At 45.7% G+C, this 26,606-nt stretch overlaps 1 protein-coding gene across 10 annotated transcripts in view; it reads right to left on the reverse strand.

Annotated features, from left to right (window-relative positions):
• Positions 1-26,606, reverse strand: part of PRDM16 (PR/SET domain 16) — a 557,902-nt gene that overhangs the window by 227,829 nt on the left and 303,467 nt on the right. For 9 of the 10 annotated variants that reach the window (XM_069948448.1, XM_069948444.1, XM_069948442.1 and 6 more), the window contains one exon: positions 12,581-12,631. The exons of the other annotated variant lie outside the window; for it this stretch is intronic. In XM_069948448.1, the coding sequence (XP_069804549.1) occupies positions 12,581-12,631 (51 nt within the window). The remainder of the gene's footprint in view (positions 1-12,580; positions 12,632-26,606) is intronic. 10 annotated transcript variants of the gene reach the window in all.

Below are 26,606 nucleotides of genomic sequence, written 5' to 3' on the forward strand. Positions count from 1 at the left end.
GATGCCCTAGTTTAGAGTAGGGGGTGCCGTACTTTCGGGGGATGCCTTACTTTACTTTAGAGAGTAGAGTAAGTGGGATGTCTTATTTTAGGAGGGTGTTCCATTTTGGGGGAAACACGGTATGCAGAGAGCCATTTGGCGGCAGATGCACCGCCAAAGGCTTCATAAAAGGGTCTGTGAGTTCCTTTGTAACAAGCCTCTCAGAATTTTTTTATTTATTTTTTTTTACATTTTTGGCTAACCAAATAAAAATAGCTAAAAAGCCCAATTGGCCCTGCCCATTTCAGTCACATGATCACAATGTCTACCTTGTTTGAGTTAATTTATTTAAAACATTTGTAATTGATTATTACGCTTTCCACGAGTCTAAAAAAAAAAAATTTTGAAACAAAAAAAATGTAAATATTTCCGGATTTTTTTTTTTTTTTTATAATTTCAGCGTCATTTTCCAATAAACAAGTGTATTTATGCAGATTAACACCTTTCCACTTACATTCCAGATTTTTTATTTTGTCTCGTTTTATCAAAATCATGAATGCAAACTTCTTAATAGTACTTAGTTACCATGGCAGCATAAGCTGACCCCGGTATTATTGTTCTCCAGAGGGAGCCGGCTCTACGATATGTTCATTCACTGAATTAATGGACTGCTATTATGAGTGGTCTTCTAACCACCAAAATAGACATGTTGTAAAAATGTCTTCTTAGCTAAATACCCAGCATTCCCCAGGCTTCTGTCTGTAATTGGTGGCAGACTTATTGGCACAAGGTCATTTTCTATTCACTAAATAAAATAAAAAAAAGTGTGTGGTGGGGGTGTAAACATCAACCTACAAAAGTTTACAAATCTTTTCTTATGTTAAGATAGCCACTTGAAGACGTACGTGGAGTCTGGAGGTATTTGGGTCCATAATGCTTCACTTTAAAAACTTCCTTTGTTTAATTGCCCTTCGAGGGGAAACTATTTGCTATTCTTAAACATGGGTTTAATTTCCTTCTAAATGGGCCATAAAATATGCAGCAGGCGTGGATTACATATGTGAGAAGAGCATCCGCCTGCTTTGGTTTTGTATTTATATCCATTACAATAAAGGAGGGGGGGGGGAGCAGATTGAATGGGGAAGGTGTAAAATGTCAAAATTTTGTACATAAAAACATTTTTTTTTTTAAATTGTAGGACTACATCAGGAATGGGGAACCTTGGGCATTTTAGCTGTTGCAAAACTACAATTCCTATCATGCCTGGACAGCCAAAGCTAAAGCTTTGGCTGTCCAGGCATGATCGGAATTGTAGTTTGCAACACCTGGAGAGCTGAAGGTTCCCCATCCCTGGAGTACATCAACACGTGGAGTCCTGCCTGCTCCTAGGGAGTTCTGGAAAACATGGATACAGCCATAGGCCATAGACTGTATCATCGTTCTCTTGGCAGCCCTAGATGCTGAGGGTGAAAAGCCGAGCGTTTGGGTCCGTAGAACATTGCCAAACCGAACAGTTCGGCAACTCCGCTTAACTCTTGTGACAGTAGACAGAAACAAAAGGGTAGTGGGGCAAATGTACCACAAGATTAGCTTCCATATGTTCAGATAATTCTCTTATATGTACAGGTGTGTCTATGGTTTAAGAGGAGGTAGTTGGGCCCAGGCCGTGGTGCCTGCTGCTGTCACATAAGAAGAAAATAGTGTTATAATGGTACATGGTGTGTGACGGCCTCATCATAGATTTTTCATTGTAATAGGGCCAGTAATAAGCAAAGGTTCGTTTTTTGGCGAATCGTTGGCACGACCTGCTGAAAAGTCATCGGCCATCGGCATCTTCGTGTAAGTTGTGCCTCTCGACTATGAGAAGTCTGAAACTTATTATATGCAAATGCAACACAAATCCTTTTGCATTAGTTGAAAAGTTGAAAAACTATAAAGTAAAATACAATTCTAACTAATTCCCATATGGTGAATCCACCGGAGATTTTACCTATGGATTTGTGCATGGAAGAAGCAAAACAGAAATTTTACATTGGATTAGTATCAAATGTTTAGTAGAAATTGGTGGAAAACTCCCAATCCTTAGGGTCCTATTAGACTAAGCGATTGTTAACGATTAACCATAAACGATCGCAAACAAGATTGTTTATCGTTAGCCTAAAATTGCTCACCATATTACCTAGAACGAGAGTCGTTAGTTACTATGATCGTTTATTCCATCTGATCCCAGCAAATGGACGCCGATGTGGAATTACACTAAACGATTAGCGAACGAATGTGGAATTACAGCAAAAGATAAGCGAATGATTAACAATAATTTTCGGCTGAGCACAAAGGATGCGATCAACGACACGTGAACGATTTTTCGATCACTGCTTGCAGATTATCGTTCGAATTTTCACGATAACGATCACATTTGAGTGATAATCGGCTCATGTAAACACAGTGAAGGATCAAACGACGAGCGAGAAATCGTTTATTTTGATCTTTCAACATGTTTTCAAATTGTCGTTGGTCGTTCGCTAATTCGCACATCACTTCGTGTAAACAGTCTTTCACCGATTCACCCTATGTGTGAGATAGATTTAACCGATCTTAAAACGATCGCAATAACGATTTTTCCAAATGATATATTGTTCCATCTAAACACTGATTGTTATAAAAAACACATCGTTATTTCGAAATTGTTTATCGTTCGATTGGGCAAATTATCGCTCTGTGTAAATGCAGCATTACGCAAAACGATTATCATTTAAATTCAAACAATATAAACGATTTTTTTGCACCGTGTAATAGAGCCCTCAAAGGCTTTATCAAGGAATTTAAAAAGCACATCTACTTTCTTGCAAAAACAGCGCTGCCCCCGTCTTCAGGTTGCGTGTAGTATTACAACTTAGCTGCATTCATTTCAATGGAACTAAGCTGCAAAACCCCCACAACCAAACTGAGGACAAGTGGGGGCACTATTTCAGGAAGAAAGCGGACATTTGTCTGTTTGTTTTTAAGCCTGGGTGACCCCTTTGAAGAGCTAGAATAAAAATTTTTATATCTTTATATCTGTTCTATTTGAGCATGCAAATTTAATATTTTTTTTTTTTTTTAGGAATTTTTAAAATTCACATTGGAATTTTTGTGTAATTAAAAAAATGTTAAACAGAATGCCAACTTAAAACGTTTATTAGCGCTCTGGAATCAAGGATGCTTTATATATAAATAATAATAGGAAAAAACATGAAGCATCTGAGCGTATTTTTTCTTGGCTGGTGTTTGGTGAGATGGATGACCCCCTCCTTAGCCTCCGGCTGTGTGGCCCCATAATTGCCGTACAATAGACAGTTAACAGAAAGGACCCTGCTCTTCTCTAACTAACTTCCTGACTCCTTACTGAAGTCTGAGCTGTGTCTCATCCAGGTCATAACTCATCAGTCTTGTAGCTCCCCCAGGGACCCGTTCTGAAGCCCTGTCCGCGGCCCTGTTTTACCAGAGGCCATATTTGATGGCCCATATATAAATAGGAAACTGTGCACAGTCCGCGGGGACACTCCTCGCCTATCATACACAAATAATCATTTTGCAAATTATCATAATTATCAATCAATCATCTCCCGGCAAACAATGTAAGAGTGAGATATCGGATGTCTGCTGTGACCTTAAGTATTACATATCTCATTTTAAATGACAGGAGATGAATAGTTTCAGTAATGCGTATTTGAGAGTAACACAACACTATTATCTGCCGCTGATATAGCCGGACAAGAGCAGCATTAAAATTACATTTTTTACCCTTACATGTAACTGGGAGAAAGATTAGCGATCAATGAGATCAGCCGCTAGCCGGCTAATAGGAAAATAAGTCAAAAAGTGGAAAGGTAAATAAAGAAAATGGATTCAATGAAGTTTTTGTAATTTTGTATTATTATTTTTCTTATATATTTTTTTTTTAGTAATGCCGTAAAACTATTTCATAAAATATGACCAACACATTTACAAGTAACTATAGACTCTACGGAACCGTTGTTATTGACATTGGGAATTCAACTTTTTGTTTTTTTTCTAAACCCTTTAAGGTCTACTTTACATTTGTGTTTTTAGGCTGGTTTCTAGTGTTGAGTGGACTTGCTGAACTGTTTGGGTTCGGCAACGCTCTCCAAACCCAAACGCTCAGCATCTGATTGCCGGAAGCTGGAGAAATTGGATGCTGCCCTAGAGAGTCCTGGAAAACATGGATAGCCATAGGCTCCCCTAGGAGGGCATCCAACTTCTACAGCCACCGGGAATAAAATACAGAGCGTTCAGGTTCAGCGTTTAACACCACTGGTTTTCACACACTAGTACCTGGCTCAGTATTTTGCACGAGCATGTTTAGCCAAAACTGGAAGAGGAACCTACAAAGAAGAAAATGTAGTGGAAAGATTTGGACCTTTCTTTGCTTTTGGACCCATTCCTAGTTTTGTCTACAAGATCCAGAGACATAAAGTCATGCATCCTAGGTTAGGGTTTTGGTCATGCATCATGTTGTAAACTGCAGTGGCCCATTGCAACATAGCCCGATGTCTGTAGATGTAGTCGCATTGTGAGATGTGACATAACGTGACCCTGACAAGGGATTTGTAATAAATTTGATTGATTTTTGGTCACGGATCACAAGATTCATGTGACTTTGCATTAAGTTAATGCAAGTTGGGTACAGCTCCAACTTATTTGCAACATCTCTGCGGCTTGGCTATTAATTTTTTTTTTTTGGGGGGGGGGGCAATTTGCTACTGGGCAACCCAAGTGACCTTGTAACCCTAATCTAAGGCTAATTCTACACTAAGGGTCCTATTAGATATAGTGATTTTATGACAAATAACGATAAACAATCTCAAACAACCCCTTCGGTGAACAACCTAAAATCGTTCACCCAGTTACGATGATCGTTGCTTGTGATTGTTCTTGTGGTCGTCCTGTCCTCGCTGATCATTAGTTTCAGAGGTATAACACTTACAGAACCTATGGAAACGATTGAATTATGTTTTATTACACAGAACGATTTGTGAACGAACAACGATGATTTTTAGGTCCGGGTCTAATAAAGCGATCATTGATTTCTTGTTAGTCATTTATTCGTTGCAAGCAACATGACACGAATATTGTTTACATTTTTCAAATGATAATCGTCCTGTGTAATAGGGCCCTAAGACTTTGGTCATGGAACATAAAGAATGCAAGTATTGCAACAATGCATCTGATGACTGTGAATGTGGTTGTGTTGTGACTTAATGCGATATAATGCGGCTGCAACAAGACAGTGGACCATACTCCAACTATGAAGGATTTATGGTCTTATCCAACTTGCCAACACTGACCTCAATGGGGCGTACATGCAAATGTGATCTGCTTGTGACTTCCTTGCAATTTGGCAACTTCTTCTTACTAGGGATGAGCACTCAAGCATGCGAGCAAGTCAGATCATTCAGCATTTGATTACCGGTGGCTAAAGAAGTTGGATGCAGCACTAGCGAGTCCTGGAAAACATGGATACAGCCTATGGCTCGGGTTGTGATCATCTCTATTCCTTACAAACTAGCATGGTAGCAAACTGAAGACAAATCACTTAATAATTTGCTTGCATTATTTTGATAAGATTTATTACTGTGCAACCCAAGTGAATGTGTAGACCTTGACTTATTTTAGTGTTTTTCTGTGTTTTTCTTTTTTGTACAAGCATCTTTCTGTGTTTTCTCTGTTTGATTAAGAGAAGAAACCAAACAAAACGGGGGAAAAAATGACGTCAGAAAAACGCCACAAACTGCTGCTAAATCATGATGAAGTGTATGAAGAAAGACGCTGCTACCCCCAAAAATAAATAAATACACTTAAAGCAACCAACATCTGCCTGTAGTATTTTCCTGGAAAAAAAAAGATATGTAAATATATAGAAAATGTGGAGGAAAAAACCTCAACAAAATTTCCAAAAACCGCTTTGTGTGGCATCGGCCTAATACCTAATAAACCAGACAGTAGGACAAGAACGGCGGTGGGGGGGGGGGGGTTGGGGGCAGGCAAAACATTTCTTTTTTTTTTTTTTCTTCTTCTTTTGTTCCGTCTTTGAAGATTTAACCAACTTGATTACATCTATTTGTTGTCGAGGGATAAATTCTTTTTTCTGGTATGTTGCAAAATAATTGTAAAGCTGTTGGCCAATGTCTATCCTATTGGATTTTGATAAGAAGGCTATTCAGCTTTAATAATGTCCTCTATCCATTTTCAGCTAGCTCTTAACATGTTTCTTTATTTGTCCCTAAAGCCTCTTCAGCAATGGCTTTTCATTACAAGTCTCTCAGCTGGCTCTCAAGAGAGACTGGGCCGACAAGAGTGATAGATAGATAGATAACTCTATAGATTATCTCGCACAGATGTTTTTCCTCCAGTAGCCCCTAGGCTATTCCTTCTAAGTAAACAGAGACTAAATAGAGGGTCTACTGAAGAGAGAACTCTCCGAGGACCAGTGACACCAAAGCCGGCACAATTTAAGAGGCTGGGGATGACTATAGCGCCATTATTTCACTCCAGCCCAGAATCAAAAACATTTATTCACACTGGGGTTTTTTTTCCGAGGGATTGTGAATGACACCAGTGTCTGTATCACTATGGGTGGAGGATAGGATACTGCTCGCTCCATACCAGGAAAAGGAGAGCAATATAGAAAGACAAAATCGTTACAAAAATAACACTAAAGAATAAGGATTATGTTACTATCTCTTTAAGGCTATGTTCACCCTGCGTATGAATCCGTCCGTAGTGCGAACCGCGAATATACCCGCGTAGTTTTGAGGTTGATGCGTTCGCTTGAAAGTATACGATATACGCCCGCACAATGCACACTACGTACGAGCTTACGGCCGGATCGTATACGGCGCCATGAAAAATGAACATTGTTTGAGGACGGAAATGTTGAAACTCACGGCCGTTGATTTCCATGCGGTCCCGTACGGAGTACTTATTTCTGCCAAATTGAACTTGATTTCTCGATCCAAAAGGTTCTGTGTGGTTTACGGGGCTGGGCGAAGATTTCCAAGTAAATGACCTGCCTCAGATCGCTTCGAAACAAGCTAGGGAAGCAGAACTGTACTACGGGCGTATATTCGCGGTTCGTACACATCCGGCCGCATGTCTATTTTTCCCACGCCCGTAGTTTCAGCCGCACATGAACGGTGGCGTACAATCTACGGATGGATTCATACGCAGTGGGAACATAGCCTTAGGTATTATTATCATTGTCTGACCTGACTCATTAACCAGGAGGGGTCGCTGTCGCTGTGATGGTCTAGGCCTTATTCATACCTTCCGCAAACTTATCCGTAATTGCAGATGCAATTTAGGGCCCATCGGACTATTCACGCTATACGTAGTTTTATGGATCTGCAATCCAAGCAGCTTTTTAATAGGACGTGTCCTAGTACAGGCGGTAGATGAAGAACAGATCAGCTTATAGAAGTCCATGGGATCTGCATTTTTGCGGATGTTATAAATGTTATGGATTCCATATTTTATGGTATTGCAGTTTTCTCGGCACTAGGGTGGTACGTATCACGGTGACCCCCTTTTTAAAGCGGTTGTCCAGCGCTACAAAAACATGGCCACTTTTACTCCACTCTTGTGTCCAGTTCAGGTGTGGTTTGAAATTAATCTCCATTTACTTCAATGGAACTGAGTTTCAAACCCCAACCAATCTGGAGACAATAGTGGTGCAAAAGTGGCCATGTCTCTGTAGCGCTGGATAACCCCTTTAAAATGTCTGTACATAACCGTGCTTTTAACTGTAAGTCTGTGAGTCTAATAAAGATAGTAATACTTATTTGGATGGGAGTTCTTGCTCTTTTTGGGTACAAACACACACGCCGTATACGCAGCAGATCTGATGGTGCAGATTTGATGCTGTTTTCAGTTATTTAGATCTAATCTGCTGCGTATTTGTTGCGTATTTGCTGCGTATCGCAGCAGTAAATACGCTGCGTATACGGTGTGTGTGTTTATACCCTGATCAGGCTGGGTTCACACTACGTATATTTCAGTCAGTATTGTGGTCCTCATATTGCAACCAAAACCAGGAGTGGATTAAAAACACAGAAAGGCTCTGTTCATACAATGTTGAAATTGAGTGGATGGCCGCCATATAACAGTAAATAACGGCCATTATTTCAATATAACAGCCGTTGTTTTAAAATAACAGCAAATATTTACCATTAAATGGCGGCCGTCCACTCAATTTTACCATTGTGTGAACAGATCCTTTCTGTGTTTTTAATCCACTCCTGGTTTTGGTTGCAATATGAGGACCACAATACTGACTGAAATATACGTAGTGTGAACATAGTTATTATGTAACATCTGTAACATCGCGCAGAGAATAAGGATCCTATTGGTTTAACTAACCGTCCCATTTTTTGTGAATCAACCAAAAAATATGACTGCACTACAGATACAATTTGCCAGGAACGTTTGACTCTCCTCAATTCAAACAGTTTCCCCGCTTACATACATCATGCCGGGTGGGAAAGTTACAGGGCTTCATCATCCATAGGGAATGTGGGAATGTGGGAATAAGCCCTTAGTCGGTGGGCTATTTATTCCTAAAGAGTTTAAAATTATTGCAGCCTCAGGGTATGTTTACACATGTTGGAGTTTCATTGTGTTACTGCATGTGTGAACACAGCCTAAAGACCTTAACACATGGAGCGATTATCAGCTGAACAGGCCTGAATCTTCCTGTATAATAGACCCAGCGATCAGCCGATGACTGATCAGATGATCGTGTCCCGTGAATGGGTGTAATAGGGAAGGTGCGGCCAACGAATGATGGAAGCAAAGAGCTACATGAATTATTGTGACATCTTGTAAGATGAGATCAGCGCTCATTTAGAGCATGCATAGGCCCACGTCATAGGGCCCTAGGTGAAGACATCTGCACAAATATTTGCATCTTTTTGCCAATGCGCGACTAACACGCCAGATGGGCAGCATGGATTGGAGGTGTCGGCTTCACGGCTAGACCAAATATTAGTTTTTGCCAAACAATCTGCTGTTTGGGCTTATGCGAGTAACCATATCCTAGATTCATGTGATACAGACCCTATGATGCAGATGCGTTACGGTGGTGTACAGTCTTTTTTACGTGGAAAGTAAAATAAAATTGGAATTGTTACTCATAGAAATTTTCGATGCAAGAATTTTATCGCAGTATCGGAAGCTGCAAGGCAACCTTTAGACAATCTCCTCAATAACAGACACCTGATTTCTATGGCGGGCACAAATGAGTTGACAAGTCTGAGAAGAATTCACTGCAGATTATTTTAACAGCATTTCCATAGAAATCCTCAAAGAATCGAGCAGGTTTTTGGAATCTGCAGAAAAAAAACACGCTGCAAATCTGCATTGCCTGTCAATTTCTTAAGTTCAATTAGAAAAATCTGCATCAAATGTAAAAACAATTTACAGCAGATTCTAAAATTCACATTGTTGGGCTATGTTCCCACTGGGTAAAAATGACGGCCAATAGGTAGAAATAATAGCCTTCTTTTTTGTGAAATGACAGCCGTCATTTTGACAGTGTGTGAACAAAGGCTAAGGGCCCTACTACACCAAACGATTATCGGCCGATTACTTGCTGTTCCGAATGATAATTGTTTGGTGTAATAGAACATGCACAATGTCAGCTGATCGTTGTCTTAAAACATGTTCTATTGCAATGACAACATGTTACAATGTAGCTGCCACTAACTTTATGGGCCACCTGGATGATCTAAGGATTGTCCGGGCAACCCCTCACGCTGCTCCCCGCAAACACCCCCCCATGTCGGTGCATGTAGTAGCACAGACAGCGAGCGGGGAACGAGAAGGAAGCGATTGGGGATCTAACAGGTCGACACTCGCTTGCTCCTTAATATCAGATGGCTCGAAATCAGATGTTTTGTGGAAAATTTCTGCAGCTGTTTGGTAAAACCACTTACCGCTCCCCCGTACTGTATATTGCTGTGGATATAACCTGCGTAGAGCCACAAGTGTAATGTTCTGCATTTCCTTACTGTGTCAGTCAGGACCATCATTTTGCTTTAGATATTGATTTGCACATCCTCTTCTATAAAGCTGGTGCAACACGACCGCTTCCTTCACGTACTTGAACTCTTTACCTTACTGCTACGACCTTACTGACCCTCAGCCATTAAAACGTCCAACCCATCCCTAAATGAATTTATGGCCCCATAAAGCCAAGCGACCATTACCCAATGTGTTTCTAGTACAAAACAAATTTTTACTCAAAACTCCAATGCTTCGAGACGTGTGGGAAAGACAAGAACCACATCCTTTGTTTGGGATTCAAATAAAGACATTGAGTAGAAACAGCAAAAATAGACTGAAAAAATAAAATAAAATAAATGCATAAATAATTACAAAAAAATTGACAAAAAAAGCATGAAGACTAAGTAGTTGGCAAATGTAAGTGGCCTTTTATGTGTTCAGGTGACGATTTCGGTAGCTTTAGGTGACTATGTACATATGTAATACCAATTGAATGGCTGAACAGACTCCAATGCTTTGGAAGCTCTTAAATAATTGAGTTGTATGGTAATGAGGATCTGTCGTACCGCCACCTTGTTGATGCGTCTCAAAACACAAAAAAGATCCCACTGAGTCACAGACAGCAAGAGCTGAGTTATGGCGGCTTCGAAGGTAAAAAGGTCATCCCTATAGACATTGGTCCTTTCGGAAGGTCACTACTTGGTCACCACACTTTTTTTTCTTCCCCTGATACAATAATACAGGTTTCTTCTTTGCATCCAAATTGTTACAGCAACACTTAAAAGTCCAAACAATTCATTCACCGTCATAGTTTAGGAAGGTTTCATACATAAAAGTAAAAAAAAAACAAAAAACACCACAAATGTCATCAATGCAAAATCTACCGGCTAAAGCTCCTAATAAAACCATAACGTTCGTTGCTGAAGTTTATATAACTTTACATTAAGAAATAAACACGATCAGACGCACGTTGGGAGACATCAATCTCCAGTCATTTAATGCAGAAAGATTTACTATTGGAAAGGGGGATATATTTTAAGTACGTTGCGGCCCCTCTTCACCGGCACCGGGCCGCTGCCAAGTGAGGTCATTTCTAAAATATTTACATTCATGTAAATCGCAGCCTTAGAGATCTCCACTAAGACAGTCTGGACTTTCTGTGGAGTCCACAGAGGGCAATAAGGTCGTATGCTGCCAATAGTGATGAATATTGGGGGCTCGTCCGTAAGGAAAAAAAAAAATTGGAAGAAACCTGAGGCTGGAATCACACATGTAATTTACAAACATGCAGTTTTCTAAACCAATACTAGGGATGGAATCTAAAGGAACACAAGAAGATGGCATATACTGTACTTCCCACTCTTAGGTCTCTGCATTAAAACTATGGAGCAAAAAATGGTTGATTTGAGCCTTATACTAAACGTAACTTTATAAAGAACTTAATTTGAACATTTTCCCCCCTACCTTTTACGTTGATCAGTGATGGGGGACCTTTGGCACTTCAGAACTACAATTCCCATCATACATGGGCAGCCAAAGCCCTATCTTAGGCTGTCCAGGCATGGGAATTGTAGTTTTGCAACAGCTGTTGGGCCAAAGGTTCCCCATTCCTGTTCTAGTTTATCAGTAAATCAGTGTTCAGATATGTTCAAAATGTCCGGGTTCAGCAACGTTCTCCAAATCTGTACACTTGGCATTGGACACTCTGAGACTGGAGAGGGAGATTAGATGCTGCTCTAGGGAGTCCTGGAAAACATGGATACAGCCTTGGCCATCTAAATCGTTAATGCCGAGTGTTCGGGTTCGGATAATGTTGTCCAACCAAGTCTACAGAGGATTCAATGGAACCTAAGATTTTAAAGAAAAGATGGGGAACCTACGGCCCTCTAGGTGTTGGGTATTATAGTTTTGCAATAGCTGGAGGGCGGAGGGTGAAGGGCGAAGGGCGGAGGGTGGAGGGTGAAAGGTGGAGGGGTCTCCATCCCTGCTGTAAAGCATAAGGCAGGAATCACCAATGAGAAGCTGAGTGCTGAAAAAGTCCTACACACCAAGCAGAAAAAACAGCATGTAGCTATGGACTGAACCTCAAAATAAGCAGCTTAAAAAAAAAATCTTTATTACTACTGGATTCTACAGGAATCTATCAGGATCAAGACAAGGGGGGAGATTTATCAACCATAGTGTAAAGTGAGACTGGCTCAGTCGCCCCTAGCAACCAATCAGATTCCACCTTTCATTCCTCACAGACTCTTTGAAAAATGAAAGGTGGTATCTGATTGGTTGCTAGGGGCAACTGAGCCAGTTTCACTTTACACCATGGTTGATAACTCTCCCCCAAGGTTTTTTATAACTTTTAAAACATTTCACATCCCTATAATACATCTATATCTACATGTATAAAACCGGACCGTAACCTCCTGTGTGATCCAGGATGGTACAAGTGAGCGATAAAAGAACAGCGTCATAATCACAACGTCCACACATAGTCAATGTAACTGGATAAAGTGGAGACCAGGATCAGACGAGAGTCATCTCCTACCTTTCTGAGACTGTCGTCTTGTGAAGTTACTTCTGAATCGGGTAAAATTTGCTGAAGGAGAAAAAAAATGTTTTAGTCTGAGCTGTAAGTGATAAGTGTTCAGAACGTCAGAATAGCAAGCCAAAAATGATAGTAATAACCACGAAAATAACAATACATATACAGTATATAGATTATTTTTCTTTGGGGGGGGGGGTGACTTCTCTTGGCCACCTGAGGCGAGTGTTTCTCAATGTGAACAATGATATTTCTCCGTGTAGATTTATTACGCAGCGCGACCATCAGCAGATCTGTGATTTCTAATCCATTTAATGGATACATTGATTTGGCCGTTGTATTTTGACACGTTTTCATTTGATCCATGTAGTTTAGTGTTATGTATCTAAATTCCATATCTGCTACTTTGTGCTTAATGAAAGATTAGGCCAGGTAAAGAATTGTATGTAATGTTTATAAAGAGAAGCTATACTATGTATATACCTACAGTATATGTGTATTGTATAAGGTCCAATGCTTCCATCTTATCACTGACTATATATGAAAGCCTGATCCTGAGTTACATCCTGTAATTCTTTTTATTAGAAAAATATAAAACTTAACAAGTATAACAACATAAACATAAACGCGGCTCCATCGGCCAGAACAAAAACAAATACAAAGCTTTCTGCTTATAACAAAAACAACAAATCAATAAATTCCAAAATAATAATCATATTTTCTATAAGGAAATCATCCCTCACACCTGCCTCACCCGGCCAGTCCAGCTTCATAATAAAACACTACCCCCCCAACTTACCCTTACTACTACTATTACTACCCCACCACCACTACTACCTACCCCACACTCACACCCCACAGCACACAGAAATTATATAGTATAGACACTCTGTCTAGACCAAAACCAAAAAATCTACAACATGCTCTGAGCCATTCTCGGCTCTAACTCAACACAGTCCCAGTCTGGACACACACACACCATGCCCTGCAAACCCAACACACAAAGCCCCCCCCCCCCTCACACACATACACATACACCCCAGCATAAGTCACCCACCAAGCCCCCCACTTCCAGATAAATAACTCCCATCCAACAACACACACACACACACACGCACTATACAACTTTAACAGTTATCTTTTTGAAAGTATCCCAAGAATACGAGGTCCGGCTGCCTTATAAGACACAAATACTGATAATGCAAATCATAATAATAATAATAATAATAATGCAAATCATAATAATAATAATGCAAATCAATAAATTACAGCAACCATATCACACATAAACCTATCTACTACACTAACTATAAGCCCCATTTCCCACACCCCAAATCTGGACATGAGTCTGGGTCCTTGAGTTCAGTTTTTGTCCCTCAGTGACCCATGCCAGAACCCCAATACCCATCCAGGGAACCCCTCCCCCATCACCCCACCCAACCTATCCTATACCCCAGAACTTATACAATATGAAGTATACACCATAACAATATCCCATAACACAAACACATTATGACATAACAGCAAGGCTCAAGTTCGGTAGCCTGTAAGCCCTTTACTGTTTACTACTTGTTAGAAAACAAAAAGCTAAAGTGTCATGCACAGCCCCCCACCGGGATCGGAGAATGGCAGACCGGGTACCATAATAATTTATAACCTATCCCTGACTATGCCCCCTACCCTCTCCCTACTACTATCCTTAAATATTAATCTAACCCTCACACTCTCCCTACCTCTGTCCCTACCTACTCTGTCCCTAACCAGAATTTTGGTCCCTCACCCAGTGGGCTCAGTACCTAGGGCACAGCAAAGGAAAAACCCCTCCAGAGGAGAGAAGCCCTACTGGTACCCAGCCTGCCATACTCCAAAGACCTGATCTTCCCAAGGTCACCAGTGATGTTCCTACAGACCTCCACCTCGGAGAGGACTCTACGCTGTGTAGATACTAGACACCGTGCGTTCCACGTGTGGTACCTAACCACTAAGCTGACTAGAAATAACGTGCAGCGATCTCGGCCACCCAGGTTCCTGAATGTCCCATAAGCCCACTCCGGATAGGTGAGGCTGAGTAACTGACTCCAACCTATGGAGGCGCCCACCCTGGTGTAAACCCCTATATTGAAGGGACAATGAAGCAGGAAATGATCCATGCTCTCCAGCGTATTTCCACACTCCTCTCGGGGACACCCCCGATCATCGGAGCTCCTGCATTTCAAGTTGTCCCTTACATATAGCTTCCCCTGGAAGCAGCGCCAGGCCAAGTCCCAAAACTTCTGGGGGATCCTCTTTGAGTTCAAAAGACTTAACCCAACCCTCAGATCCCGACCTGGGCAATCCCTGAGCGCCAGGGGCTTCTGGAAATGGGTCAACAGAACCCTTTGGTCAAGGAATTTCCTCGACTGAGTCCTGATCTCCCACATTCCCAGACCCCACCGACGTATCATCTTCAGAGTCGGGGTAGCGTAAGCCGGGAGATATCCATGGGGTGTACGAAGGTCCTTCACTCGCCCTCCTGTCTCCCATTCCTGGAAGAAAGGCCGAAACCATTCCCTGCAGGAGAGTACCCACGGAGGAGCCCTCTCTTTCCAGAGGTTTGCGATGTTAGCTTTCAAGAAGGTGTTCACTAAGAACACCACAGGGTTCACCATAGACAAACCCCCAAGTCTCCTCGTGCGGTACGTAACCTCTCTCTTGACCAGGTTCAGCCTATTCCCCCATAACAACTGGAAGAACAGGCTGTAGATCCTAGTATAGGAAGCCTCTGGCAAGATACATACACTGCCCAGATAGATGAACAAAGGGAGCAGGTACGATTTGATCAGGTGTACCCTTTCCCTTAAGGTTAAAGACCAACCTTTCCACTGGTCCACCTTCCGAGTGGCATCCAGGAGCCTACCATCCCAGTTTTTAGTGGGGTAATCACCCTGGCCAAATGTGATGCCCAATACTTTTGCTGACTCTTGGGGCTCTGGAAGGGTGTCCGGGAGATCAAACCTGGGATCTCCCCCTCCCAGCCAGAGACTCTCACACTTATCCTGGTTGATCTTGGACCCGGACGCCTCCGAGTAGCGCTCCACTTCAGACATCACCATATCTGCCTCCCCTCTCGAGGATACAAAAACAGTGACATCATCAGCGTACGCCACCACTCTCAGGGTGGCTTCTGGTTCCTCCAGGCTCATCCCGACCCCTGCCAACGGTCCACAACCAACCCTCCTAAGGAAAGGGTCGATCGCGAACACATACAACAGTGGGCTCAAAGGACAGCCCTGGCGAACACCAGACCCAACCTCAAAAGAGCGGCCAGACCAACCGTTCACCAGCGGGAAACTCTCTGCCCCTGCATACAAGATCTTAAGCCAATTGACAAAAGTATCTGGTAGGCCATATCTCCGAAGAACAGACCAGAGGTACTCATGGTTCACCCGATCAAATGCTTTGGCCTGATCCAAGGACAGCAAGTACCCCTTCCAAAGACCCGCACTACTCCGCTCCACTACCTCCCTGACACTAAGGACAGCACTTAAGGTGCTTCGGCCTGGAACAGAGCAGTGCTGAGCCCCCGAAAGGAGCCGGGGTGCAAACTTCACCAACCGATTAAACAGTATCTTGGCCAGAATCTTCCTGTCCGCATTGAGAAGAGCTATGGGCCTCCAATTCTCAATACGGCTCGAATCTTTTCCTTTTGAGAGAAGAATCAGGGCTGACCTCCTCATTGACCTCGGCAGAGTGCCCGAGGAAAGACACTCATTGAAGACCTCGGTCAAGAGGGGAACCAAGAGGTCCCTGAAGGTCTTATACCACTCAGATGTTAAGCCATCTGGACCTGGCGACTTCTTCAGGGCAAGCCCTTCAATCGCCAGTCTAACTTCCTCTTCCCTGATTTCTTCTGCCAAAACATCAAGAGAGGGGTCTACCCCTGGCTCAGGAATGGTTTCAGCCAGGAAACCCGACATCACATCTCGATCTAGATCCTTCCTCCCCAAGAGGTGTGAGTAAAAGGATCTGACGACCTCCAGGATCCCTGATCTGGACCGGTTCAGAGATCCCGTACTATCAACCAGTCCAGTCACGATCTTACTACTCACTGACATCTTACAGTTTCTGTAGGGGTCAGGCGAGCGGTACCTCCCGAAATCCCTCTCAAAAACTAAAGATGCGTGCCTATCATACTGACACCTCATGAGCAAGGCTTTCACTCTGGAGATCTCCCCTCTACTACCTCCAGTCGAGACGAGATGCTCGAGTTTCCTCCTCAGGCCCTGATACACACGATACCTATTCAGGGACCTGAGGCTTGAGAGCTGGCGGAAGAACCTCGCAACCCGCTTCTTGAATATCTCCCACCACTCTGACTTACTACTACATAGGCCCAGTAGAGGTACCTGACTCTGAAGAAAATCCTCAAAGGATTGTCTTACCTCTGCTTCTTCCAGGAGGGACGAATTCAGCCTCCAGTAGCCTCTACCCATCCGGGGGGTCTCTGAAACATTCAGGGAAAACAAAATTAGACAGTGGTCGGAGAACTCCACCTCAACCACGGACACTGCGGAAGAGACGGCTTCCTCCTTTAAATAAAACCTGTCTAATCTAGACCTGCAGCTACCTCGATGATAGGTGAAACCCGCGTGGCCCGAGGGTGTCCGGATGTGGGCATCCTCTAGGCGAGCTTCCCTAACTATACTAATCAAGGCCATGCTATCATAAGCCAGCTTGTCTTTGGCGCCTCTCCTGTCCTGAGACCTCGTGATAGTGTTGAAGTCTCCACCAAAGATCACTTGCCGACTCGTAAAAAGAAAGGGCTTAATCCTCATAAAAAGGCTTTTACGGAAGGGGGCGTGGCGAGCCGTCCATGAGAGCAGACGTGCATTAGCTGAGCTCCCGCTCCTCGCAGCTACATAAGCGGCCCCAGCTACATTTGCACACCCCACCGATGGGCATACGGCCAAGGAGACCAACCCGATCTACCCCTCACCACCCCGGACCCGGTACCCGTCCGCGGACGCTCCTCCGGTACCTTACAAGAAGCTGTGATCCCGCCGCGGTACGTCCCTCCATCCGGCAACCCGGGACCGGAACCGATCCACCCGTCGGTGTGGGGAACGACCTTCCGGACACTCCGCGGCGCTCTGTGCCTCAGCCCTCCTCCTGTCACCTGCTGCCTGCGCTCCCCGGTGGATCGGGTGAGCTGCGGCCTTCCGCCCGGACGCCACGTGGCGAGGCGCCATCTTGCCTCCCTCACACGGAGCAGCCGCGGGCGGGAGCAGAGGTCAGTCCAGCACCGGGGGTGGACGAGCACCTTCTTCAACCCCAGCGGTGCCCCGAGTCCTGGTCTTCCTCCCAGCACCTCTCTCCAGTGCCTTCAGACGGGCAAGGTAAGCTGCAGTCCCCTCCGCAGACGTCACGTGACGAGGTGCCATCTTGCCTCCAGGACACAGCACAGCCCCTAGCAGAGAGAACGGCAGCTGAACTGTTAACCCCTCGGGCTCTGGCCTACACTGCTGCTCCTGCCCCATCCTCACTTCACCATACCCTGATCACCGGCTGTCCCCTGGGAGAAGTACCCTCTGCAGTGGGGATAGACATTGCAACCTTGTCGGGTGTCTTAAAGGGCCAGAGTCTGTACAGTATGGCGTCCTCCACAAAATCTCGCCGCGCTGATAAAGCCCTCATGGCTACTCATGCCATGGACCCAGATTGTACTAGAGCAGTCCCTGCCTTGGCCCGACAGTCCCCTCACAGAGACAAAACATTGCAGCACCGTGCTGACTCAGACTCTGATACTTCTTGTGCGGGCCTCCGCTCCCAAAATGATGTCCGGGACCTGATCTCTCAGCTTCCCACTAAACGAGACTTCCAATCCTTGATATCGGAGGTCAAAGAGGCCTTCCGAAAAGAGCTGTTGGAGGTCAGGAAAGACATTCGCCATGTTTCAACACGAGTGGAGTCCCTGGAAGACGAGCATGATTCCACCCGCGACTACATCTGCCATCTACAATCTACCATTTGCTCCCAGACAACCGTCTTAGACAATATGCAAAGGCACCTGGAAGATTTGGACAACAGGGGCAGGAGGTGTAACATAAGAGTCAGGGGCTTACCGGAGGCCACACAGGACGATGATCTGGCTTCGACACTAGAGGGCTTATTTAACACCATCCTGGGGGAACCACCGTCCCATAAAATCAAGCTGGACCGAGCTCACCGGGCCCTTAGGCCGAAATCCGCCTCAGGACCCCCTAGAGATGTCATTTGCTGCTTGCATGACTACTCGGTGAAGGAGCGCATCATGACCAAAGCCCGTACGCTTCGCAACTTTGATTTTGATGGGGCCCCCATTCAACTTTTTCCGGATTTGTCCTGGATCACTCTGCAAAAAAGGCGCCTCCTGCGCCCCTTGCTAACCGCCCTGAAGGATCATGATGTACTGTATCGCTGGAATTTCCCCTTTGCCCTGTCAGCTAGGAAAAACGGACGCTCTGCAGTCCTACGTGATCTGTCGGACCTCCCTGGCTTCTGCGACACCCTAGGAATCCTGGTTCCTCAGATTTCAGACTGGACTGTTGCCCCCCCACCTCCACCACCTCCACCGGTGTGGCAAACGGTCCGTCAGAAGAGGAGGCGTAGACGCTCTGAGAGATCTCCACCGCTACCCAACGTGGAGGGTAGTCGCCCTGCTTGAGATGCTGCTCTGCAGCAACTGGGGTCCCTATGATGATCCCCCCCCCTCCTGGTTTCTAATGTCCTTTCGGTAGTTTTTGATCTGCTATCTGGGCCTTCCAAGTTATTAATGCAGTTAATTCACATAGCTGTGGGGAATAGGGTAGCACTCGTTCTGTTCCCCTGCTGTCATGCTCTGGAGGAGTCTCCTTCCCCCCTCATGGAGCTTTCTTTATGCAACCCCACCTATAAGTTTACATTCCCTCAATGGGGAGTATCCCTCCCATAGTTGCTTTTGCTCCTATCCGAGTACTGGTACTCAGGATGTTGGGCCGTGTGCCCTGTCCAATCTTAGGATGCTGTTTTGTGTTACTTTTGTGTACGTCTTGTATCTGTCTTCTCCCCTGTCCTCCCTTTTGTGTGTTCCCTGGTGTTTTCTCCCTAGGTCGCGGGGTACTGACCTTATTCTGGACTCAATTGGATCCTCCTTCAAGGGTTCCTGGCCTGGCTATCGGGGTGCGGTGAGTTTCATTACACTTGGGTCCATCCTCTCTCCCTGTCCCAATGATTAATTGTGTATCTTTAAATGTAAAGGGTCTCAATTCCAACTCTAAGAGACGCTTAGCTCTGAGGGAACTACGTAATTTGCAGGCTGATGTGGCTTTTTTGCAAGAGACCCACTTTGATAATACAGCCAATTTTCGATTTGCCAGGCACGCCTATCCAACAGTGGTCTCGGCCTCTAAAGGTAACAAAACTGCTGGGGTTGCTGTCCTGTTCTCCCGCTCTTGTCCCATTCAGATCTCCTCATCCTACTCTGATCCTGGCGGGAGATTTGTGATAGTAGAGGGCATACTGCAGGGTACAAGTATCCTTTTCTGTAACATCTATGCCCCTAATAGATCTCAGATACCCTTCCTCCGTGGGGTCCTCTCTCGCCTCTCCAAGTATCCTCCGGGTCCCAGAATCGTGGGAGGTGACTTTAACCTCTCCTTTTCCGAGACCATGGACAGACATTCGGTCTCTGGCCGGCCTACGCCAATCGAACAAGCCAAACTCTCCTTGGAGTTCCGCAAACTGATTCGTAGGCACCAATTTTATGACCTTTGGCGACTAGATCACCCTACGGAGCGAACCTATACATTCTTTTCCTCCCCTCACAACACCCACTCACGTATCGATTACTTTTTTGGCAACGTCCCTACGGTCCGCCTCCTGCGTGGTGCCCACATTGAGCCTATTTCTTGGTCGGATCATGGCCCAGTTCTGCTTAAGTTAGCCTCCTTTCTTGCTCCAACTCGCCACTGCCACTGGAGGCTAAATGAGAGCCTCCTAAAGAACCAAATTACCAGAGACTCTATAAAGACTGCCATTATTGACTATTTTCGCACTAATGACGGCTCCGTGTCCTCGGAAGCCATCCTCTGGGAAGCCCATAAGGCTGTGGTTCGAGGTCACTGCATAGCCTTAAGCTCGCGCCAAAAAAAAGACGCCCGTGCACTTATGGACACCACTAAAGCGGAAATACAGACCTTGGAACGCCTCCTTAACCAACGCCCCTCCCTTGGGGTCCTGCGACGATTGACGGCAGCCCGAGCTAAATTGAAAGACCTTTCCCTTCATAAGGTTGAGAGGCTTCTCCTTTACTCTAAACAAAGATTTTACGAGAAAGGCAATAAGGCCCATACCCTCCTTGCTCGTATGCTCAATGATCGCTCTGCTGCTCAGTCCCCACAGGTCCTCAGGAACGGACAAGGTAATCTTACTTGTAACCCAAAGGAAATCTCTAATATCTTCTCTGACTTCTATTCTAAATTGTATTCCTTGCCCTCCACTCTACCCTCAGACCCGGGCTTGCGCTCCCAACGCATCAAGGCTTTCCTTGCAGATTGTAATTTACCCTCTCTTTCGAGTGAGGCTCTGGAGGAGCTGAACGCTCCGGTTACGACAGAGGAACTCGCAGAAATTCTTAAATCCCTTCCGTCGGGGCGCTCCCCGGGGCCTGATGGCTTCACATATCTTTACTATAAGACTTTCCCTGCTGAACTAACCCCCCGCCTTCTTACTCTCTTTAACTCTTTCCTACAAGGAGCCTCTATACCCTCCTCTATGTCCCACTCCTATATTACTCTTATCCCTAAACCTGGTAAGGATCCCCTAGATTGTGCCAACTATAGACCCATCTCCCTCTTGAACTCCGACTTTAAGCTATTCACCAAACTGTTGGCCACCCGTTTAGGTAATTGGCTGCCTTCCCTAATACATGCAGATCAGGTGGGATTCGTCCCTGGTCGACAGGGAGGGGACAACACTAGGCGTGCGATTGATATCATAGATGCTGTGAACCAGCAATCCAGTGAGGCCCTTATTTTAAGTCTGGATGCAGAAAAGGCGTTTGATCGCCTGGGCTGGCCCTTTTTGTTCGAGACACTAGGCTGTTTTGGCTTCACCGGACCTTTTTTAACGGCAGTGTGTGGTCTCTATTCACGCCCCACTGCAGCCCTTAAATTTCCTCATATGGTGTCCAACTCCTTCCCCCTTTCGAATGGCACCCGGCAGGGCTGTCCTTTATCACCCCTACTTTTTGTTCTATGTATTGAGCCCCTGGCGGCTGCCATTCGGAACTGCCCGGACATTAGGGGAGCATCCATTAGGGGAAAAGAATTCAAAATCATGCTGTTTGCTGATGATGTCCTCCTCTCCCTGTCTGACCCCTTGACTACTCTGCCTAACCTCCATGCTCTGCTGAATAAATATGGCACATTATCGGGGTACAAGGTGAATACCTCTAAATCGGAGGCTATGCCACTTAACATACCTAGCTCTATAGTCTCTCTCCTGTCCTCTACTTTCCACTTCCGCTGGACCTCCTCCTCTATTAAATATCTCGGGATCCGTCTGACACCCACATATTCCTCCCTATACTCAGCTAATTTTCCCGGTTTGTTTAAGGACATTAGATCCCTACTTGCCAAATGGTCCTCACATTACATCTCCCTTCTGGGGAGGATTTCGGCAGTCAAAATGACCATCCTTCCTAAGGTTCTTTACTATTTTGAGACCTTGCCGGTACGTGTTCCGCTCCAGGAGCTCAGAAAATTACAGAAGGACTTGCTTAAATTTATTTGGGCCTCTAGGAGGCATCGCATACCTAAGTCTGTAATGTTGCGAAGTAAATCGCTTGGGGGACTTGGAGTCCCGGATCTTGTTCTGTACTACTGGGCGTCCCACCTGAGACATGTGCCGGCGTGGTCCTCCTATTTGGCATTTAGGAAGTGGGTTGAGATTGAGAAGATTTGGTTAGCCCCGTCCCACCCAAACTCCTTCCTTTGGCACGTCTCTCCCCCTAGCTCATCCCACCTTCTCCTGCTTGGCCCTATCAGATTCACGATGCACGTTTGGAATACCTGTGCTGCTAAATTTGGCCTCTTCTCTCGCTCCTCCCCGCTTGTCTCCTTCCTACTATTTCCAGCCTTTTCTCCAGGTTTACAATCTCAAACTGTTCGAACATGGGGTTCTTTACGACTTTTTCAGTTTGCAGACGTTGTTGACCCTCTCACTCGCACCATACTGCCCTTTGAAAAGCTAGTGGACAGGTTCCATCTCCCGGCGTCCGAACATTTCACCTACCTTAAACTGAGACATTTTATGCACTCTCACCTAGGATCCCTTACAGTATCTAAACCCACAGCCTTTGAACAACTGGCTAGATCTGGCACGTCTACCAAAGGTTTGATATCTGATATCTACCGTATTCTAATGTCCCCGGTGGGAGATGAACAGGTTAGACATACTTATATGGATAGGTGGGAAAATATCCTCCGGAGACAATTACCTCCGGAAGTCTGGAGTGTGATTTGGAGCAGGGCAGCAACCTCATCTATTTGTACAACGTATAAAGAAGTGCATTACAAAGTACTTATGTTCTGGTACCACACACCGGAGCTACTCCATAAAATTCACAGTAGTATCTCCCCACAGTGTTGGAGATGCCTGGGAGCTGTCGGTACTCAGTTTCATATTTTTTGGGACTGCCCCCTAGTTCAGGGATTCTGGGGAGAGGTTTGTGCTCTCTCTACTACGGTTCTGCAGGTAGAAATACCTAAAGACCCAGCGGTGTGTCTTCTCAATCTTTTCCCTAAGAGACTGGGTAAGAAATCTGCCAAATTGTTATTGACGATCCTCACCGCGGCGAAAACCCTGATTGCCAGGAACTGGAAACGCACCTCCCCTCCCTCTATGGATTGCCTACAATCTAAAATCAAGGAATTGAGATCCTTAGAGAAGTTGACTGCAATGCTCAATAATAACATCTCAAAATTTGAATCTATATGGGCTCCGTGGGACTCCTACTGTGGTCTAGACCCTACTTGACATAATCCTAGGCTTACCCCCCATCCTCCCCCTCCACACCCATTAGTTTTTTCTGTTGTGTCCGATGTCTTCCCTCCCTGTTCTTGTGTTCATTGTTTCATGTTCTGTGTCTCATAATAATTAGTTGGGATGAGGTCCCGTTTTTCTCTTAACCTTATACATTGTTATTCGATGGTTATTACGTTATTTTATGACAAGATACCACTGTTATCCTGGGATACTCTGTTTCTGGCATCTTCTTGTTTCTGTGTAATACTTTTGGTGTATAAATGTAAAATCTCCATAAAAATACAGTTAAAAAAAAAAAAAAAAAAAAGGCTTTTACGGTCCCACTTAGTCTGTGGGGCATAGATGTTAATGAGCCTGAGCTCTTGCCCCTTCATGAGGACATCCAAGATCAGGCACCTCCCCATTTCTAACTCAATAACCCGTCTGCATTCTACAGGAGCGGTAAAAAGGACCGCCACCCCACTATACGGCTCAGCCGCAAGAGACCAGTGTGAAGGCCCATGCCTCCACTCTCGCTTGGCTTTAACTAGCAAGGCTTGATTTGTCAACCTGGTCTCCTGCAAAAACAAAATGTCGGCGTTAATACGACCGAGAAAATCAAAGGCTGCAAATCTAGCCGTATCCGACTTAATGCTGGCACAGTTAATGGATGCCAGAGTCAATGGGGTGAGTGCCGCCATCATGAGTGATTGAGTTAAACAGCCTTACTTATTTACTTTTTCCCTTTCTTCTTACCCCCCTCCCCATCAGAGGATGACCCTTTAGACTTTTCTTTAATCCTTTTTAAGGATGTAGACAAATCCATCCCTGGATCCTCATCTCCAGACCCTGGGGCCACCTGACCTCCCGAGGAAACTGCCTCTGGAGAAGCAGGCTCGGCGCCCCCTGGAAGCTCCTCCACCTCCAACTCCGTACCCCCTTCTCCAAGGGTCTGGTACCTATTGGATAGAACGATCAGAGGGGGGTTAGTCGGGTCTTCCTTAGACACATGGCCCGTAACACCAGAGGAGGATTTAGAGGAAGCACCAGACTTCCCTTGACCCTGCCTTCTTTTGCCACACTTAGGTCTTTCATCTTGCCCTTTCCCACCATCCTCATCCAAACTTTCATATTGGGAGGAACTTGAGGAAATGGCCCTCTTGGCTTCTTCCTTACGAAGTCTCCTCATCTCTTCGCCTAACTCGGTATCCCCCAGAGCCTCAGCTGTTCTCTCTGAGCCAGCGCCAGGAGCAGGACCACTGACTACTCCTGCCACCAGGGAACTTCCAAGGTCCCTGCTCCTTCTGCGCTTCTCCTCTCGTTTGAGCTTAGAGGGGCTCTTGTTTTTCACCTTCTTCACTGGCCCTGGTGCCCCTTCTCCTTTGCTGGTTCCCTCCCCAGGTGAGGCAATCTCAAGGCTCTCCCCATCCTGGGCGGCCACAGCATTGGAAAATGAGCGGGGACACCGGCTAAACGGGTGACCAAGGTCACCACACAGGTTACAGCGAATCCGGCCACAGCTGGCAGCCAGATGACCCTCCGCACCGCACAATGCACAAATCAGTTTAGTACAATTTGCGCTAAAGTGGGTGGGATCACCACACCTGTGGCACAGCTTCGGCTGCCCCTGGTAAAAGACTTGGATTCTGTCGCGACCCAAGAAAGCAGCCGATGGTATGTGTGTGACAGTGTTCCCTGAACGTCGGAGACGGACGGAAAACGTCCAGGCCCCAGACCATATGCCATGCTCATCCAGATTTTTCTTGGGGACATCCGTCACTTCCCCAAACCTGCCTAGCCAGGTCATGATGTCATAGCAAGAAAGTGACTCGTTACGTGTCAGAACGGTCACCTTCTTGACAGAACTCTGACGGGATACCGCCTTTACAGCGAAATCCCGCCACATGGGCTCATCCTTCACCAACTCGTGATTACACCAGAAGAGCTCAAGTCCCTCTGGCTTCACAAAGCTGATGTCGAATTCAGAGGTACCGTAGGGGTGGATCAGGGCAAAGATGTCATTCGCCCTGAATCTCATCTGGAAGAGAAGCTCCACCACCTTTGCCCTGGATGGGCACGCATCACTGCCTCTCCATACCAGACGGACCACATTCCTACGGCCCACCTCCTGCCCATTTGTAGGGAGGGACCAGGTTACCTCCCCATTTTGCTTTCGGAAAGCCCCAAGCCCATGTCTTTCTATATAGAAGGACAGGTCGACCTCCCGCCCCTCTACTTGGAGCGTTCTATCCCCTTTACGCAAAGCCTCCAGGAGGCGTTGTTGTAAGTTACCTTCCCCAGGGTTTAGAGATGAGGATCCCCTAGGACCCCCAGCAGTGACATTTGCATAGCTCCTGGAAGGAGCGGCCACCGCTGGGGGGGCAGCCGGACCACTCCCACCCCCCACAGCAACATTAGCAGAAATAATATTTACATTTACAGAATCAGAACCATCAGTAAACACATTAGAAGTGATCTCCTCCTGCCTAGCTATACTGGACTGACCCGGGTGTAATCTGGCTGGTTTTAGTATATTTCTGCTGCTGCTGGCTGTCACGCTGGCATCCCTGGCATCCTTGGGCTCATGGGACTTTGCAGCAGTCCTCCCTTTGGGAATTTGGGAGGAAGCTACTTTGTCACCGTGTTTGCCCTCAGCCTCAGCCAATACCCCTGCTTCAATTTCTTTAACAGCCAGCAGCATTGCTAGGTTGGTATTATCCGCACTATTGTCAAGTCCCTGCTCCTGCTGTACCAGTCCGGTAGCTGCCGAGGTGTTTTCTTGTGAAACGCCAACAGTTTTTACTTTGTTTTTAGCTCCGCCCCCAACAGCCCCACCGCAGCGCTGCAACTGAGCAGGGACAGGCACCGCGGATGAAGCTTCTGAGAGTGTCGCACCAGACGCCTGGACACTCCCCCCTCCGCCTGCAGAGGAGCATCTCTCAGCGCCAGACCCGCTATGGGAGCCGCCCGCTCCTTTGTCTCCACTGCTGCCCGGCCGCCCGAGCTC

This window comes from Dendropsophus ebraccatus, chromosome 12 (genome assembly GCF_027789765.1).
Source record: "Dendropsophus ebraccatus isolate aDenEbr1 chromosome 12, aDenEbr1.pat, whole genome shotgun sequence".
Classification (NCBI taxonomy): domain Eukaryota; kingdom Metazoa; phylum Chordata; class Amphibia; order Anura; family Hylidae; genus Dendropsophus; species Dendropsophus ebraccatus.